Source organism: Sorex araneus, chromosome 7, assembly GCF_027595985.1.
Source record: "Sorex araneus isolate mSorAra2 chromosome 7, mSorAra2.pri, whole genome shotgun sequence".
Lineage (NCBI taxonomy): Eukaryota > Metazoa > Chordata > Mammalia > Eulipotyphla > Soricidae > Sorex > Sorex araneus.
The window spans coordinates 49,395,700-49,413,493 of record NC_073308.1 but is presented as its reverse complement, the minus strand read 5'-3'; the positions used below and the strand labels follow the sequence as shown (position 1 = coordinate 49,413,493).

General features: G+C 37.1%; 1 protein-coding gene across 3 annotated transcripts in view; it reads right to left on the bottom strand.

The window, feature by feature from the left end:
* MARCHF1 (membrane associated ring-CH-type finger 1) overlaps positions 1–17,794 on the bottom strand; it is an 830,879-nt gene that overhangs the window by 464,272 nt on the left and 348,813 nt on the right. For 2 of the 3 annotated variants that reach the window (XM_055144580.1, XM_055144581.1), the window contains exon 3: positions 3,966–4,174. In XM_055144580.1, the coding sequence (XP_055000555.1) occupies positions 3,966–4,064 (99 nt within the window). In that variant the 5' untranslated portion in view covers positions 4,065–4,174. Of the gene's footprint in view, positions 1–3,965; positions 4,175–17,794 lie in introns of those variants that run through there. The other variant, XM_004606143.2, reaches the window with a different exon arrangement.

Here is a 17,794-nt window from a genome sequence, read left to right as displayed (position 1 = left end):
TTTAGCTGTACATTTGAGTCACACTAAAATTTTGAGATATTTGCTCACAAATCTCAGAAAATTATAATTCATATATGGCACAAGTTCACTAAACACTGGAACTTACAGTGACTATCATTTCTAGCTATAGATTATGAAATTAAATTACTTCTAGTGGTCTAAGAGTGATTATCTATGTAAGAGATATGTGTTATAGACTCAAATCTTTATATTGAATTAACTGTAAGCTAATAAATATTTTACCATATCAAAAAATACAGGAGAAATAGAGTCAAAGAAGAAAAAATGTCCTACTTAGACAAAGCAGAAAATAAGATTTAAACCAACTAAGCTTCTTAGTCTCAACCCAAAACTAGAAAATATGCATAGTGAGATCTAGAGTTAGAGATATCTTCAAAGAAAAACCTTCACAGTAGATTTTCCCACAAAATCAAGGCTTTCCCTACGTGTAGATGAAGGTAAGCTAAATTAGCAATTTTTTTTCTAGAACACTTCTGGAGCTTGCACTTAAACATTCTACCACTAGAATAAAATTACCTTCAGAATAAATAAATTTTATCACCAGTATTATACATAAACATTCTATTAGTTTGGGGGCCAGAACTGTAGTACAGCATCAGGGTGACTGCCTTACATGTGAGTTGGATTTAATGCCTCATATCCCATATGGATTGCTAAGTCTCTCCAAGAGTTATTCCTGAGTGTATAACCTGGAGTAAGCCCGGAGGACCATCAGTTGTGGCCCCAAACTAACAAAAAACAAAAACAAAAAACAAAAACAAAAACAAAAAAACAATCTGTTAATTTTGATTAACACAACAGCTTAATTAAACTTAATTAATTAAATCTTGTATTTGAAATTCAAGTCTGAGGCACTGCCAGCCAAATAACCTCCAGTATTGATGTATCCAGAAGATAAATCTACATTATTCTCCAATACTTGAAAACCATCTACATCCAAACTGGAATTCAGTATTCTTTTTTGAGCTTCTGGGGTTATTAACCCAATGATACCTTTTAGAGTGATGTGACATAGAAAATGTATCAAATGTATATTCATTGCAAAACTGGGTATTATAATTAATATATTTTTTAAATGTTAATTTTATTGTTTCCCCACTTAGATAACATGGTGTATATTAAAGTATTTAATTTCTCAGGGCTGGAGTGATAGCACAGCGGGTAGGGTGTTTGCCTTGCACGTGGCTGACCCAGGTTCGATTCCCAGCATCCCATATGGTCCTCTGAGCACCGCCAGGGGTAATTCCTCAGTGCAGAGCCAGAAACGACCCCTGTGCATCATTGGGTGTGACCCAAAAAGAAAAAAATGTATTTAATTTCTCAATTATTATTATTTTTTAATAGGGACTCCTCGCCAGGCTGTTTTCACTAGGGGCGCCCCAGAGTGGGGCGGGTGAGAACGCTCCCTGCCCCAAGAGACCCAGCCCTGGCAGCCGACCTCTACTACCCAAACGCCATCATTCTCCAGGCCAATTTCCAGTCACTTTGGCCAAGCCTCATGCGTGAATAAAGTTACCCAGAACCCAGATAACGGGGGACATTGTGATCTTGGACTTTGGATACAACGGGACTGGAAGCAGAGATCCTGTGCCTGCTATCACCCAAAATCCAGTCACCCAGGGATCATATCCATAAGCCACACTGTGCCAGCACCAGATAATCTCACCAGCTACCCTCCAGATCTCCCAGAAGGGAGTATATAGCCATGCCACCAGACTCCGTGCCAAGCTGTTTTCACTTGGGGCACCCCAGAGGAAAGCAGGTGAGAACCCTCCCTGCCCCAAGGGATCCAGCCCCGGCAGCTGACCTCCACTACCCAATCCCCAAGACACTCCAGGCCATTTTCAGGCCGCACAACACATTATAAGATACTTCCTACCCATTTTCCATAATTACCACACCATATTTGATGGAGTTCAGACAGTAGGCAACAAATCATAGAGAGTACTATCACTGTCACTGTCACTGTCATCCCGTTGCTCATCGATTTGCCCACATAGTGGGCACCAGTAATGTCTCCATCATGAGACTTGTTACTGTTTTTGGCATACTGAATATGCCACGGGTAGCTTGCCAGGCTCTGCCGAGCGGGCGAGATACTCTCAGTAGCTTGCCAGGCTCTCTGAGAGGGGCAGAGGGATCGAACCCGGGTAAGCTGTGTGTAAGACAAATGCCCTACCGCTGTGCTATTGCTCCAGCCCAGAGAGTACTATATATATATGTATATATATGTACATATATATATATATATTTCTAGTGAAAAATTCCAACAAGTTTATTGCTTTTTAAAGTCACATAAGCAACCTTTGCTTTAATCATCATCATGGAACAGCAGGAGATTTCTGGTAGAGTCACAGTGCCAAATGATGGGTACTGAAAATCAGCCAAATCAGCATCACTCAGTTACAGACAATTTTCGATATCAAAAAAAAATTCCACATTTTATATAATATGAAGTATCCTCCAATTTGTCTTAGTTTGATCTGAAGGATTTAGATGATTAAGAAACATGTCTTATAGTTAATCATTTCTATGTGTATTTTCAGTGCTAATAAGAGTTCCCAGCTTCCCACCCATGCCAATAAACTTTAGAGGTAACTCTTTGATGTTCTAATAATTACATTAACAAGCCATAGAAAAGAAATCATGACTATTTCCAATTAGTAAGAAACACTGTAAATATTAATGTTAAGAATACTTAAAGATGCTCCATCTCAGAAATGACAGAATAAGTGGATATGCCCAAAACAGGGTAATTACTAATATAAAAGTATCTCTCCCACTAAATTTTTCAGTAAATTCTCCTAAATCTTCCTAAAAATTTGAGTCACATCAAAATATAAATATTTTTCAATGACATTTTCAAGATTGTTTCAAAGTATAAAAAAGCAATAAAATGGTCTTTTCTTATTTGAAGGTATTCTTCTCTTTCTAGAATATACCCCTAGGAGATTATTGCTCTTGCCTAAAGTCCCTCCTTGACAGTCTACTCCCTCCAATTCGCTTTGATCATTTGTTTTCTTATTTGTCTTTTACTGTCTATTCTGTCTCTAGCACCTAGTCTTCAGAAAAAAAAATTAACATAGTACTAAAAATAGAGAAAGTTCATTTTCTACAAAGTCAATGAGGTCTGAGGACTATGGTACTCAAGAAAATTACAGTTTCTGCCATTCTATCTCAGCTTCCTTTGAAGGAAACATTTATAATTGCTTTACCCATTATCATTGATTCTGTTCAAACCTCTTCTTAAAAATCTTTGAAACAAATTCTCATCTGATCTTTCAAGCAACTGATCTGAAACAACAGTAGTTAAAGTTCACTGCAAACACAATTCTAAATGCAGTTTAGATTAGTGTCGTATTTCTCGTTCTTTTAAGTTTCAAGTAATACTTTTATTCCTGAAGAAGAAAAATACCAATGGAACTAAAAAGAAATATAAGTGTATGGAAAATGAGTAGGGAAAGTAAGAGATTCACTGATGAGATGAAATAAAAAATTCATGTTGTGTATTCAGTGACATATCTGGCTTCTCTGTCACCTTTAAAGCTTTAAGCATTCAAGTTCAAAGCGCAGTGAGCCAAGTTAGCAAACACCAATAGTATCACGCTCAGAAAATGAATAACAGCAATGTTCACAGCCACCCAGGACATGTGGATTGTGCCCTCTGAGCCACAGAAGCCGACATGAATATCCAGGGGAAAATAAAAAAAGAGGTGAGCGTTTTTGATCTATCAAGTAGCAAGTGTCCTAACAAAACTGTTCCCTTTCTTCATTCAAAAAAAAAAAAAATGAGGTGACGCTTGCTATGTTCCTGTTAATGACAAATGATTCTCTTCATATTCCATCCTGAGACCTGGAACCCAGCTGCTGTTAAGCTTGAGTTACATCCTGTGGCGAGAAGAGCAGCAGACTGCCCTGATTTATCAAATCAAACCTTCTCTTACCTCAACTTCCTTGTTCTTCTCTTTGTTTCTGCCCATTGAACTTCTCCCATTGCTGGCAGTCTCCCGTGCTGGGATTATAGATATCTGGTGGAAGGGCATTTTGGCAGGGCTGTGGGCTGCCAGTACCTGAATGGATGCCTTATCTCTTCACTCGCCCTGAGTAGCCCACCTGCACAATTGTTCATATCCTTGCTTTGCTCAGCTCAGATCTAAACAAAAAAAAAGGGGAAAAATCGTGTTTGAGACACTGTACAGCAGAAGCCAGGGGCTCTGGCCAAAATGTCAAACACACTGGGAGTTGAAAAGAAATGCGAAAGCAAATAACCCAGGGAACAATGCATTCTCGAGAGGACAATTGACTGCAAGTCATAACTGCACTGCTTTGTCACTGCAGCACCCCCCTCTCCCTTAAGAGCATTGTGGGAGACAATTCAATTTCTATGGTCCCTAATAACTGTCATGGAAACCAAGGAAACCTGGGTCTCACGGGCCCTTATTAGCAACTGCTTCCTCTAATGGCGCAGACGCCCACATTTGCAGCGGCTGCCACTTCTGCTTTTGTTTCTCTCCTGATTCCCCAGGAGTCCACTAAGCACCCAGAGACACTGCATCCTGCTGACTAAGTAAAGACGCAGAGGCTGAAAAGCTTAGTGTCCTATTTGGAGCCAAATCTCTTCCTTGAAAACTTAGGCTCTTGGGCTGCAACCTTCATGCAACCACATTAATCTGCTTAGGTCAAAGGATCTGCCTTGAAGTGAAGAGGGTCTAAGAGGGTGTTAAAAATTAACCTGGGTGGGGGGAATGGGGAGCAGAGACATTTAAGAGTGAGCACAAATGTGTTTCTTTGGCTAGTCCTGAAAAAGAGTTAACCATTCCCTGAGCAGTGCTCAGTGAGATCTCCACAACAGAAATCAGACATCGACTTTCAACTTTCTCAGGCACAGTGCATGATGCCTGATGCCCATTTTACCTTGAGATGTCCCCTGTCCCCCTATGAATGTGGTTGTTTGCATCAGTAGGACCTGCCCCTGCCCCTTATTTTTCCAGGAAGGAAATAGAATTTTCTAAGAACTATCCTGTCCCCTCAGTAATTATCCAATATGAACAAAATGATGGTTAACATCTTAATTCCTGCACTAAGTATAAATCAGCGTATCTTTTCAGAGCGGTGAACTTCTCATTGTTCGAATATCCATCCGGTGGCCTATCTGTAAGAAGACTGGACTTCTCTTCTCATTTTAGATACAAACTTCATATTTCTTGGACATTGTGAAAGATCAGCTCTTTCACTATCTTATGTGCTTTATACACCCCCCAAATAAGCCAAATTCAGAAAAATCTATTCTTTTGATACAGCTGAGGCATTGCTTATAAATTCTGAAGTCCTTAATCACATAGGACCTGAAAAGTAGTTTCGAACTGTAATTCATCTCTAACTGGTTTAGTAGTCACAATAATGATATTTCTATAGGTCATGTAGTCGGTTTAAACTCACGATAGAGATATGAAATGAGAAGGATCTATATTCTCATTGGCTGTTAAACCATAACTAACGTACTGAAGACTATTGGAGGAGCTGCAGTAATAGTACAGTAACTAGGACATTTGCCTCGCACTCTGCTGATGTGGGTTCCATGCCCAGCACTTCCGATGGTCCCCTGAGTTAAGACCAGGAGTAAGCCCGGTGTACCACCAGCTGTGGGTCAAAAAACAAACAAACAGAACAACAGAAAAACTAAGCCTATTTGGATTATCTGAAGAGACTTTGTAACACCTGTATATCTTAGCTTTTCCTTAGATTCAGGGCCCAGAACTATGAAAGAAACCTGAAGTGAACTATTTTGAGATATTACAGATGACCCTGCTGTGAACCATTTCTGGGAATCAATGCAGTAAATCACTGATATTGCCTCAGAAAAATAAGCCAATTAAAGTTTGCTTAGAGACAAATCTCCTATTTTAAAATAATAAAGCATAGAGAGTTAAGCAGCCCTAATTCTGTCATTTATTCATCTACATCTCAATGCAGGTGCTTTAATAAAGAAGTTAAAATGCAGCCTCTTCGAAAAGTGACTTATCTAAAGTCAAATTAATAATGCTTCAGATTTGCTATAGTCTAATGAATACAGCTGTGATCTGTAGTTATGAAGTGGGTATTTTACTCTTTTAGAAATATTCAGTAATTCTACTTGGAGTGCCTTAACTAAGGGAGTTTAAAATAGAAATCTGTAAATTTAATATGTGATAAATACAAACACGTAAATTATGCATCTGTTTAGAAAAGCAATACTGTCAGTGGTATACCCATGGGGTGTTCAATGAAAAACTAAGGAAGCAGTCCAGATAATTTAGAATTTAATAATTTTGTTTAAAATATTCATTCATGTTACTGGAAAGGAGAGTTTTAAAGCTGGAATTAACTAAGTGGTCATCTTCATCCTTTTGACATTACATGTGTGAGGTCATCCTTTACTTATGCTGAGATGTTTCAAAAACCAGATTTGAATTTCAAGGAATATGGTTTATGTGGTTAAGCTGCTTCGAATAGCTGAATCGTAAAATTTATAATATAAATTGAATTTCACGAAAAGTGTTTATTATCTAGAATATTTCACACACTAAGCTAGGGGTTTATTCTATCTTTCCAAATGAAGGCTTCATAAGTCACAAAGAGAAATTGCAATCAGTTTGTTTAATAAGCATATACTTAGTATTCTATTAAAATTGTTGTAAGAGGAGAAAACACACTTCTAATATTTTGTGGGTTCTAAACATCCTCAGCCTGGGAAAACTGGAACATATACTAGCTAATTTTTAAAAGCTTATGTTTACCTGTTTCATAAGTACATCCCAAAGTTCTCTGAGGACTGAAAGCATGAAGTCTCCATGGAATAACTTATTATATAACAATTCAAATTAAAAAAAATGTTTTGGAATGTATTTCTCCTATGGGAGTGCAGTTCGTCTTGTGTGGTAATTAAACCCTGTGGACCAAATGAGAAACCACGCGCATTCAGCACTAACTACTGGTTCTACAACCAGAGAAAGGCTGTGGATTTTGAAGCCCTCCAGATCATTCTCAGCTATGTACACAAGCACAATACATGATCCAGATTTTGACTTTTTATGGAAACGAGTGACTCTAACTATTGTTGAAACCATCCTGGAATATACACGGCTCCCCTGAATACTTTTCCTTTTGCTTCCACCATCTGGCTTCCAGCTTTTGGTTCTGGGAGCAGTACCTCAATTACTGCCTCTGGCTACAAAATTAGGTGTTTACAGTTTGTAATTCTAATGCTAAGTTCTCAGCTTTTGCTACAAGATTCTGATTAATTGCCACTTCTTACACTCCACAGTCTAGGTTGCCTCCAGAAGGAAAACAAAACAGAAACTCATCTAAAATGCTCTACTATAAGAGCAATCTCAACCTTCATCAGCTTCAAGAGAAAAAAAAAGGGCCTCCAAAGGGTTTATTTAGTTTTAACGCAATTAAGCAAGGAAAATAGCATAGTTTTGGCCAGACAAGGAACTGGCAAATGTCTTTTAATGAGTTAACTGGATTGATTAATAATTCTATGCAGAACATAGATTGAGCATGCTGAGACAGGAAAAATACCAGTGTAAGTGTGATGTGTAAATGATTTAAATTACTAAGTTCCATTAAAAAGTCAGTTGCCTTTTTGGTTTAAAAAACAAACAAACAAACAAAACCTTCCCTTATGCAGAATTCACCCTTTCTTTGAAATTACGTCTATTCTATGTATGAACCACATAATGCTTTGCCAAAAGATTTAATATTATTGATATTAAACATCGCAAGAGGCGAGAGAAAATTAAGACTAAGTTTCATGGTTAGAGCAAAAGCACTCAGGAATGAAGAACGGATGTTCAACTTCCAGTTTCTTATCATATACTGATCGAATAAAAATCACAACTACTGTTGTAGTGGGCACACATGTTCAGGTTTTGTCCTGAAGCTGCCAAAATTGAAAGCAAAATTGAGAACAAATAGCTGAATTCAGTAAAATACTTTATTTAGGGAAAAAGATGGAAGGATGAGTTAGGCAGGGAAGCCTGTAATTCACGGGGTTTCCTGAAACAGGGTTTAACAAAGGTGGATGGTGAGCTTTCGTTTATTATGCTCCAAGAATGTGGGCCATTTAAACAGGGAGGAGATGCTGAGAGGATTATCTTCTGGTGCACAGATTCTAAAGGGCCTCCTCACTCAAGTTATCAGGGACCACTTAGGGTCACTTCCCTTGTGACCTTCCAGACCAAGTGATTCCTTTGCTGGGGAACACACGCCTAATCTCACCTTGCCTATTCGCCTTGAGTCTATATCACTAACTGTACCATGAGAGTTCACAGTCACCAGAACGAGTTCTGGAAATTACCAAGAATGGTCAGAATATGTTGAACCTTAATTCCAAGAAATCTCCACCCCTGTCTCCTCATACTTCCCTGAAAAATTATGAATATCCCACCTCTTGTTAACTTGTACTTTACCAATACAAAGTAGAAATTTGTGCAAAAGCAGTACTATTCTGTCTTGACTCTGCCTGTAGACTGACTCTTAAGAGTGAGTTTTAGTTAACTACCTTATTTAGGAAGAAGTCTGCTCACTCTTTGAGCATGCCTATTTTCTTGAGTGTATATTATTCCTTATCAAATCTTTTCTATTCCTTATTTCTCGGATACATGTTTGAATTCTTACATATATATGCATGTCAGATAAAACTGGTACCAGGATTTCAACCTAAAATCCATGGTCCTCACCAGCCCATCCTGCATCAATGACAGGAATTATGGGACTGGAGATGATATGTAAAAGTAAAGGGATGGGTGTTGGAACATTGTATGACTGAAACCCAATCATGAACAACTTTGTAACTTTGTATCTCATTGTTATTTAATTAAAATAAACAAATAAATTAAAATGCCACAGATACCAAAAGGAAAAAAAAAGTATGTAAAATGATGTTGGTGTACAAAGTGTTAGCTGTATCACAGGAAGATAGGACCAGCCAGGCATTTGCAAAATAGATGAAGCAACACAATTAGTATTTGAGATATAATATTCATTAGTAAACATAAGGGTGGCATCAAAGATCTTTTGAGCATCAAGAAGTCACCATAGGTCTAAATAGTTAGACTCTTTTTTTTTTCCTTTTTGGGTCACACTCAGCTATGCACAGGGGTTACTCCTGGCTTTTCACTCAGGAATTACCCCTGGCGGTGCTCGGGGGACCATATGGGATGCCGGGGATCGAACCCGGGTCGGCCGCGTGCAAGGCAAATGCCCTACCCGCTGTGTTATCACTCCGGCCCCAATAGTTAGACTCTTAAATACACTCTTCAGATGAACCAGGACGAGGGCAAGGCATGACAAGGAAAAGTGATTAGATCACTTTAATACATCCTAATGGGTATGGGTATGAGATTGGCATTTGGCATTATAAGCCACTATTTTAAATAACAAAGAAAATTTGCAATATTTTACATAAGAAAGGCTATGTGTCATAAAAAGATGATATTGACTGAATCTTGGCAGGGAAGAAGGAAGAACCAGGACAAAAGTGCATGAAATAAAAGCAAAGTATTATATATATATATATATACACACACATATATATATATATATATATATATATATTCTCCAAGTTTTAAGTGCATTGACAGAGAACCCAGGAGTAATAAAGACAAGAACTTTAAATGGATTCTGAAAATGGGGTCAAGGCATTCTGAGTTTGTGAAGGATATTTCATAACAAATAAGTGGTCAAGAGTAGGAAACATGATTTGAAGGGTTTTCAACACACCATCACACAGAGCACTTGAGTGATCACTGTCAGTTGTAACCGGGAAAAATATATACATGAGCAAGTATCATGACACAGAGACCTTGTAAAATAAAAGGAGAAAAAAGACATGGATTGAGAGCTTTTTCTATAGGGGAAATGCCAAAATACATATGTATATGGAATTTAGGAACACAGAACAAAATGAATGGGAATGAGAGTGGAGAAAAGAAATAAATATTTAAGATAGCAGGTTGTGGTTTTAGAAAATATATTTACAATTTAAGGTAATATTTCTAAAATGGTTTGCTTTCCTGGGTGCTGATTATTGTGATTCAATTGTGATTCTACCTGGTATATGTAAGTGACTTTGTGATCAAAACATTATGTAGAAATTCTGTCCCTAAGATCATGCAAAAGCAGTTAGATAATAACCCTCATTAATAAAGGCGGTGTGATATATCAGAGAGCTAAATTCAAGATCTGTGATTTTATTATCTACCAACTACTGGACACATCAGTTTTTTGAGATTAAACACTTTACTATGTAACATAGGAACCATTTTTTTAGTCTTTTGAAGAAGAATCAGGCTTCCTAGTCACAGAAAATACATGACAATTATAGCAAGCAGTGAGATAGTTGTGCTAGTTTGTATTTCTTATATTATATTCATGACAAAAGAATAGCAACAGAAACAGAATCTCCTTATTAACTTCCCACTGATCTTTATTCCTTTCTAATTTACTGAGGGAAAAAATTGATTTAATTTTCTCTCTCTAAAAAAAAAAAAGAAACATGTTAGAAGTAGTAAAAAAATCTAAGGAAATAAGTCTATACCCTTACCTAATTAGCTTTGTGGATATATTTTAGAAATGAATAAGAACTAAGCTTTACATCGTATTTTATTTTCTTAGACAAATAGAATTTGAATTTTACTTAAAAAAATAGGTGCAGGCTGGGGGGAGGGGAAGAAGAAGGGAAAGTCTCTTACGGCAAATATCTCCTTTTTCATATATTTCAGAAAATGAAGTTAATACCTCATAAAAAAAGGTTAGCATCTATGAAGGAATTAGAAAATCTCCAAGTCACTATTTCTTCAGAATTTTCTACAATTTTTTTTTAACAATTTGAAGATTTTTTATCACATTGGGCAGTAATGTTCCTTCCTCTTTTATTTTATTTTCTGGAACTTCCATTATTATCTCCCAGAATCTTCTGAACCTAAGAGAAACTCATACCTCCCTGTCTTTTAAAGAGTTAAAATAGTGAAATGGTTGACTCTCCATATCCAAGTCAAAATTCTGACATCATAAAATTAGAAAGTAAATTTAATAAATTACTTGCATATGGTTTACAGATAACATCCAACAGAGAATTAGCCAAGTCACTCAAAAAAAAAAAAGCAAAAACATACACACACATATAAGCACATGCATGCCCATGATCACAGATGCACTGTAGCATTTTAGCACTGTTGTCCCATTGTTCATCTATTGTTCAAGCGGGTACCAGTAACGTCTCCATTGTAGGACTTGTTGTTACTGTTTTTGGCATATTGAATACGCCACAGGTAGCTTGCCAGGCTCTGCCATGCAGGCGGGATACTCTCAGTAGCTTGCCGGGCTCTCTGAGAGGGATAGAGGAATCGAACCCGGGTCGGCAGTGTGCAAGTTTAAAGCCCTACCCTCTGTGCTAAAGAAAATTGAGGGAGTTTATCTTTTCCGAAGATGAAGAGATTCATGTATTTTCTCAAACATCACTTGCTTTATTTGTATTCCATATGAATACATTTCCCTTGCTAGTCTTTAAACAGATTAAGTGGAAAATGGAATTTCAGAATTTTACATTTACAAGGAAAAACCAAAACATGCCCTATCATTTCAAGAGGATCATATTAAGTCTTGGGGGATGAACTATTTTGACATAATTGAGGACTGGATAATGGCAGTTAATGCAGAACGATCTGATTCACAGACCCCTGCTCATTTGCAATGATCTGACCAAAGCAGATGTAAATGTAAAGCTTATAGTTGGAGGAGGTGTGCTGGGGAGATAGTTCAGACAGTGGTTAAGGTGTGTGCTTGCTTTGCACGTGGCCTGTATGACATGTGATCCCCTGAGCACTGCCAGGAGTCATCCTCGAGCACAGACCCAGGAGTAAGCCCTGAGCACTGCCTTTATTTGTACTCTGTATTTGTGTGTGTGAGTGAGAGAGAGAGAGAGAGAGTGTGTGTGTGTGTGTGTGTGTGTGTGTGTGTGTGTGTGTGTTGTAGGGGTGGTGTCAGGAAACACACTGCTGAAACTTAGGGCTTATTCTTAGCTCTGAGCTCACTGATCACTCCTGGTAGGGTTCAGAGGATTATATGTGGTGCCGGGGTCAAACCTGAGTTAGTCACTTGTAAAGTAAGTAAGTGCCCTACTAAATGTCTTTAATTCAGAATGGACCTGCAGCACATATAACTACCTTATTTCACCCAGAGTATTTCTTTAATCATATGTGATATTTTTGAATTGCAAAACAGAACCTAGAAATTTTTATTCTCTGACAAAAATAATTTAGAATTTATTTCTCATTTTTAAAAGTCAAAATTATGTCACTACTTCACATAATGGTTACATACACACATGATTTTACAAGATAGAAAATAGGTTTTCTTTATTAAGTGACCACTAATTTCAAACTATTTTGCAGCTTAGGGATTTTCCTAATCAAAATCGTGTAATCTCTAAAATAACTGTGTATAATTCTAGTTTAACTTTGTTATTGTTTTTGTAATTAGAGATCCAGAGTCCATATAGGCTATTCCCAGAACAGTGTTGCGGGAACTGTGCTGATCTGGGTTCTTCTTACATACAAGCTTGCATTCCTTTGAGCCTGGACCTGAATACCACATTTTCAGGAACCAACCGGTGCTATTCAGAATTATTTATTGGTTCTTTTGAAAATAAAATTGATTGTTCCTATTTATATAATCTGTGCATAAATATTCCTGTAGACTTTTATAAATGTTATAATACTTCTTTTTAATGACTATTACTACTCCATATTAAGGATTGTCTCTCCAAAAATAAATGTTTGCAATTTAAGTCTTAGTACTTAAAACTATGCTTATATTTGGATAAGAATCTCTAATTTGAAGATTTTTTAAAATTTATTTTTATATTTTAGTGACTCACAGTGAGGGTACAGTTACAGATTCAAACATTTCGTGCTTGTTTTTCCCTTATGCAGTGTTCGGGAGCCCATCCCTCCACCAGTGTCCATTCTCCATCACCAATGAACCCAATATCCCTCCCACCCCCCAATCCCATCCCCCCACCCCACCCTGCCTCTGTGGCAGGGCATTCCAATTTGTGCTTTCTCTCTCCTTTTGGATGTTGTGGTTTGAAGATATTTCTTGAAGAATTAAAAGCAATATTTTATGTATCACCAATTCTAAATTTACAAAACGAAGTTTCTTTCCAGAATTTTATAATTTCTCTGAAAGTAATATGTGGATGAATGAATTTGCACTTTTACTTTTTGGTACAGACCAAGGAAATCAGTAAAATCCTCTGAGATGTCCTTGCTTTTAGCTCTTACATCAGTCTATTCTTCATCATATCTAGTGAGGTTTTATTCACCTTAGACCCTGTTCTTGGTGAGAAGCGAATGGCATTTGCATAAAATCAGAAGGTGATCTATTAAAAGATGACTATCTAGAAAGATGGGCTACTTGGGTAGTCCCAGAAATGGAAATGATATCCCAGTGGAGAGCAGGGCTTTCAAGGGGAGTTGAGAGTGTTCAACATACAAGCAAACCTTATAAAAGGAAATACAGAAACCTCAGTGTGACATGATACATAAGACGGTGGAGTTTATGAAAGATCAAGTGATGGTAGAAGGTCCTATAAACAGTCCTTGAAATTTAATGAACCCTGAGAAAGTTTATCATTTTCATAAGTGAGAATGACTAGGAAAAAGAGGTAAAACAATAATCGGGTGATTATTAAGCAGTTAAGGATGGAAAGACAAGAAAAATTATGCTCTAACAACTGTCAAGAGCTTGGGTGGAGGTGTAAACAGCTTATAAATAGGCTGAGAATAAAACATAAACATCAACATTTGCATTTTTGTACTTTACCTGAAGTGTGGTCCTGGGGTTTTGAAGGAGCTAGAAAACAGATGGAAAGGGTGGTAAACAATGATGTTAAGTAGCAAGTCTTGAGCCAAGGAAACATATTTGCTGTCTATAAGACTACCAGTGAGGCCAGAGAGAGAGTAATTGAGGTAGCATGCTAGCCTTGCACACAGCCATCCCAGTCTGATCACAAACACTCCATATGGTCCCCCAAGCCCACTCTACATTACTGAGTGCAGTCAGGAATAAGCTCTGAGCATAGGTGTGACCCCAAAACCAAAAAAAAAAAAGAAAAAGAAAAAACCTATTGCAACATTGGTCTACACAAGTGTAAATATTTATAGCGTTAGGGGATATGACTTACACACACCTACATATGCATTCACACATAGATTCTGTGTAAAAAGTCTAAGTGAAGGCAAAAATGATAGGACAGATTTATACTATAGTAACTCTGAGGCTTGCTCTTCAAGCCTTTGTTCTCCCTTGAACATATATTTTGCTTGCTTGTCTCCGTATTTATTTGCTTGCCTATTTCTACTCTGTGTTCATTCTTGAACACATATTTCTCCCTTGCTCTGTCCTCACGTCTTTCTAAATAACTTTTAATAAAAACTAACTTGCTTCATCAAAAAATATATATAGTACTGTTGAAATAGTAAAATCTTTAATGATTATTTTTATATTTTTAAAAGGAGATTAAAAATACAAAGTACTTTAAGTTATTTGATAGTCTGTGTGATTAGAGTAAAACCCTACATTATAAGCAGAATACTTTCTTAGATATGTGTATAATTTTTTAAGCATATTTTCTTCGTTATTAGGACTCCAAAATCTAATGAATTAATACACTCATAATTATTTCTTTTTTATGTAGTAGTACTAAAAAAAAATGTAAATCCTCCACATTACAAGATGCATTGTTTTTTTTTCTTTTCTACAATATCATTAGCACAGAAGCACTATAATTCATTGAATGAATGAGACGATGCATGACAGGCTATCATGAATGAGCATAAGTTAAGAGTTAACCATTAACATTTGAAGCTTAAGCTTTCATAACGACTACTTCAATCACTAAAATGTACTTATGTGAAAAGAACAGTAAATATTAAATGTTTTTCAGAAAACAATTGGGCACATTCATTTAAACTCTAAGGAAAAATAAAACATTCAAATACAGTGTAATCCAGTGTCATACAAAAAAGGAATTGCTTTTCACTGTTTAAATGTTATAGAGAATGGCTGGTTTATAGAGTTAACAATTACAAAAGGTAGCATGTATTTTTTTGTAAACTATAATCTATACAATGTAAAGTTTCATGATTATAGAGCAGGTTGACATAATTATCATAAATCTGAATCCTGCATTTTTATGTAGAAAACAATACAAACATTTACTCAGTCACTTTCTAGCTGCCAACTATCAGAAACTTTGCATATACATTACCGAGTTTGATTCTAATCATAACCACTGCTGCCAGAATTGTTATCTCCATTTAATAGATTAAGAAACTGAGGTGCGCAGAGATATCTGAATTTCCCACATTCTTATTTACATTTGATGCCTTATTTAATATTAAATTTAACTCTGACACTAAGTACTTTCAAAACATCCAAAAAGAGTTCTGACTGATAAGACACAGAACAAAAGCAAGATTGTGTGAAACGCTGATGAGGTACAACATGTATCCTAATTATGGAGCCCTTCTGGTCCCTGCAGCAAAGCCTCCTAGTCAAGTTTCCTAATTTAACTAGCAATAACATCACGACACACTCTTATGATAATCTCATTGCTCTGGGCAATGAAATTGCAATGAATTGATAGAACTAAATATCTAAAGCAAGTTCTAAGTCATTAGCTGTCCCCCCAAGTGTGGAGTCAATAGAGTATAAACAAGTTAAACATCAAGAAAAATTTACTTCTAAGTGGTCGGAAAGAGCTGGAGGGCCAGAGAGTGCAGGAATTAAGACACTTGCCTCACACAGGGCCGACTCAGCCTTGATATCTAGCATAGGAATGGTATATTGTCCCCTTTTATCTGAGCACAGAGCCAGAACTATGCCCTGAGCATCACCAGGTGTGGCCAAAGAAAAACAAATTGGTGAGTTTGTTGCACAAGTGAGTGTGTGCTTTACTTGCAGGAGACACAAATTTAAACCTGAACACCACCAGGTCCCTTTGACCAAAACTCAATTGACTACCAAGCACAAAGCCAGGATATGGCCAAGTTGTGGCACAAAAGCAAAATAAACAAATAAACAATAAACAAAGAGCAGGGAAATAAATAATTGCTCAGAGGAATGGAGTATATGTGTGGCAATTGAGAGAGCTCAAGTTTGATTCCTGGTATCTTCAGGCCAAGTACTAAATGATCAAATCTGTACCTCTGAATACCAATGCATATGCTCCTGGGTGCAAAAGCTTTATTTTTATTTTTGAAAGTCACTGTCACTGTCATCCCGTTGCTCATCGATTTGCTCAACTGGGCACCAGTAATGTCTCCATTGTGAGACTTGTTGTTACTGTTTTTGGCATACCAAATACACCATGGGTAGCTTGCACAGAATCTGCCATGTGGGTGGGATACTCCCAGTAGTTTGCCGGGCTCTCCAACAGGGATGGAGAAATTGAACCTGGGTCGGCCGTGTGCAAGGCAAATGCCTTACCTGCTGTGCTATCGCTCCAGTCCCCATTGAAAGTAAAATAACTTAAAAAAAAAAAAGAAATATGCTACCTTCCCTCATCTCTCTGTACTTCTGGAAATCCAGACAGTCAAGTCTATCACCACCTCTAGTGCCAAGTAAACTCATTCACTGTTCATGATTCAGAGACTCATAAATAAATCTCAAAAGAGACAACTTGCAGACATTCTTCCAGACGGTGTGCAATGTTGATATATCTGTGGCACTCTGGAGGGGTGTGGGTGAGCCCAGCGCCTGCCCAAACAGAGCCCCAGCAGCCAAAACCCTCCATACTCCAAAACAGCAGCCATGCTCCCCTCTCTACTCCACTGCTTGGATGAGACTAATTCAGAAATTAATCTGTTGAAAAACTTAGGTATGTGGGTTTTGTGACTAAAGTCTCCAGGATTTTATGGAGTCAAGGATGGGCTAAATGCCCCCAAATCTCAGTACTTCAGAAGCCCTGTCTGTCACATGCACTTGCCCCAAACTACCACCCAGTTAAAAATTTAACTCCAGATTTATTATCCCATTAAAATTTTTTGACTTTATGAAGCATGTGGCTGCATTTGCAGCAGAGCGACTTCTCAAACTCTACAACGCTGATAAACCAGGAGTAGCACAGCAGTTTGGATGGGATGTAATATAGAAGGCAACCAATCTTAATTAACAAAATATAAACACAGGAGGCTTAACCTGTAACATCATCTTAGTAATCTTTTATACAAGTGTTTAATGTCTCCATGGTGCAATACAACAATCTTCACTAACTTTCTTCTATGGAAACATTTTTTTGATCATTATTTCAGCAAATTATTGATAACAGGCAATATAAAATAAACTATTGAGGGCTGCTATGGGATCAGGATTAAAGGGGTGACTGAGAAAATTGGGGATAATTGCGTAGTGAGAAGGTGCAATGGTGGTGAGATTGGTGATGGTATATTGACTGTAACAAATAATCATGAGCAACTTGTAAACCACAGTGTGTATATAGTGTAATGAGAAAATAAGATTTAAAAAAATAAGTAACAAATAAAAGTGGAAAAAATAAAATAAAATAACTGAAACACCGACTTTCTAACCTATCACTTTTTATGTCAGATCATTAGTCATTGAACTGAAAAGGGTATTTGGCAAGATAGTATTCCCTAAATATCTTTAAATTCATTACACTAAAAGCATGATAGACACTGGCTAATGAATTAAACAAAGCATTCAG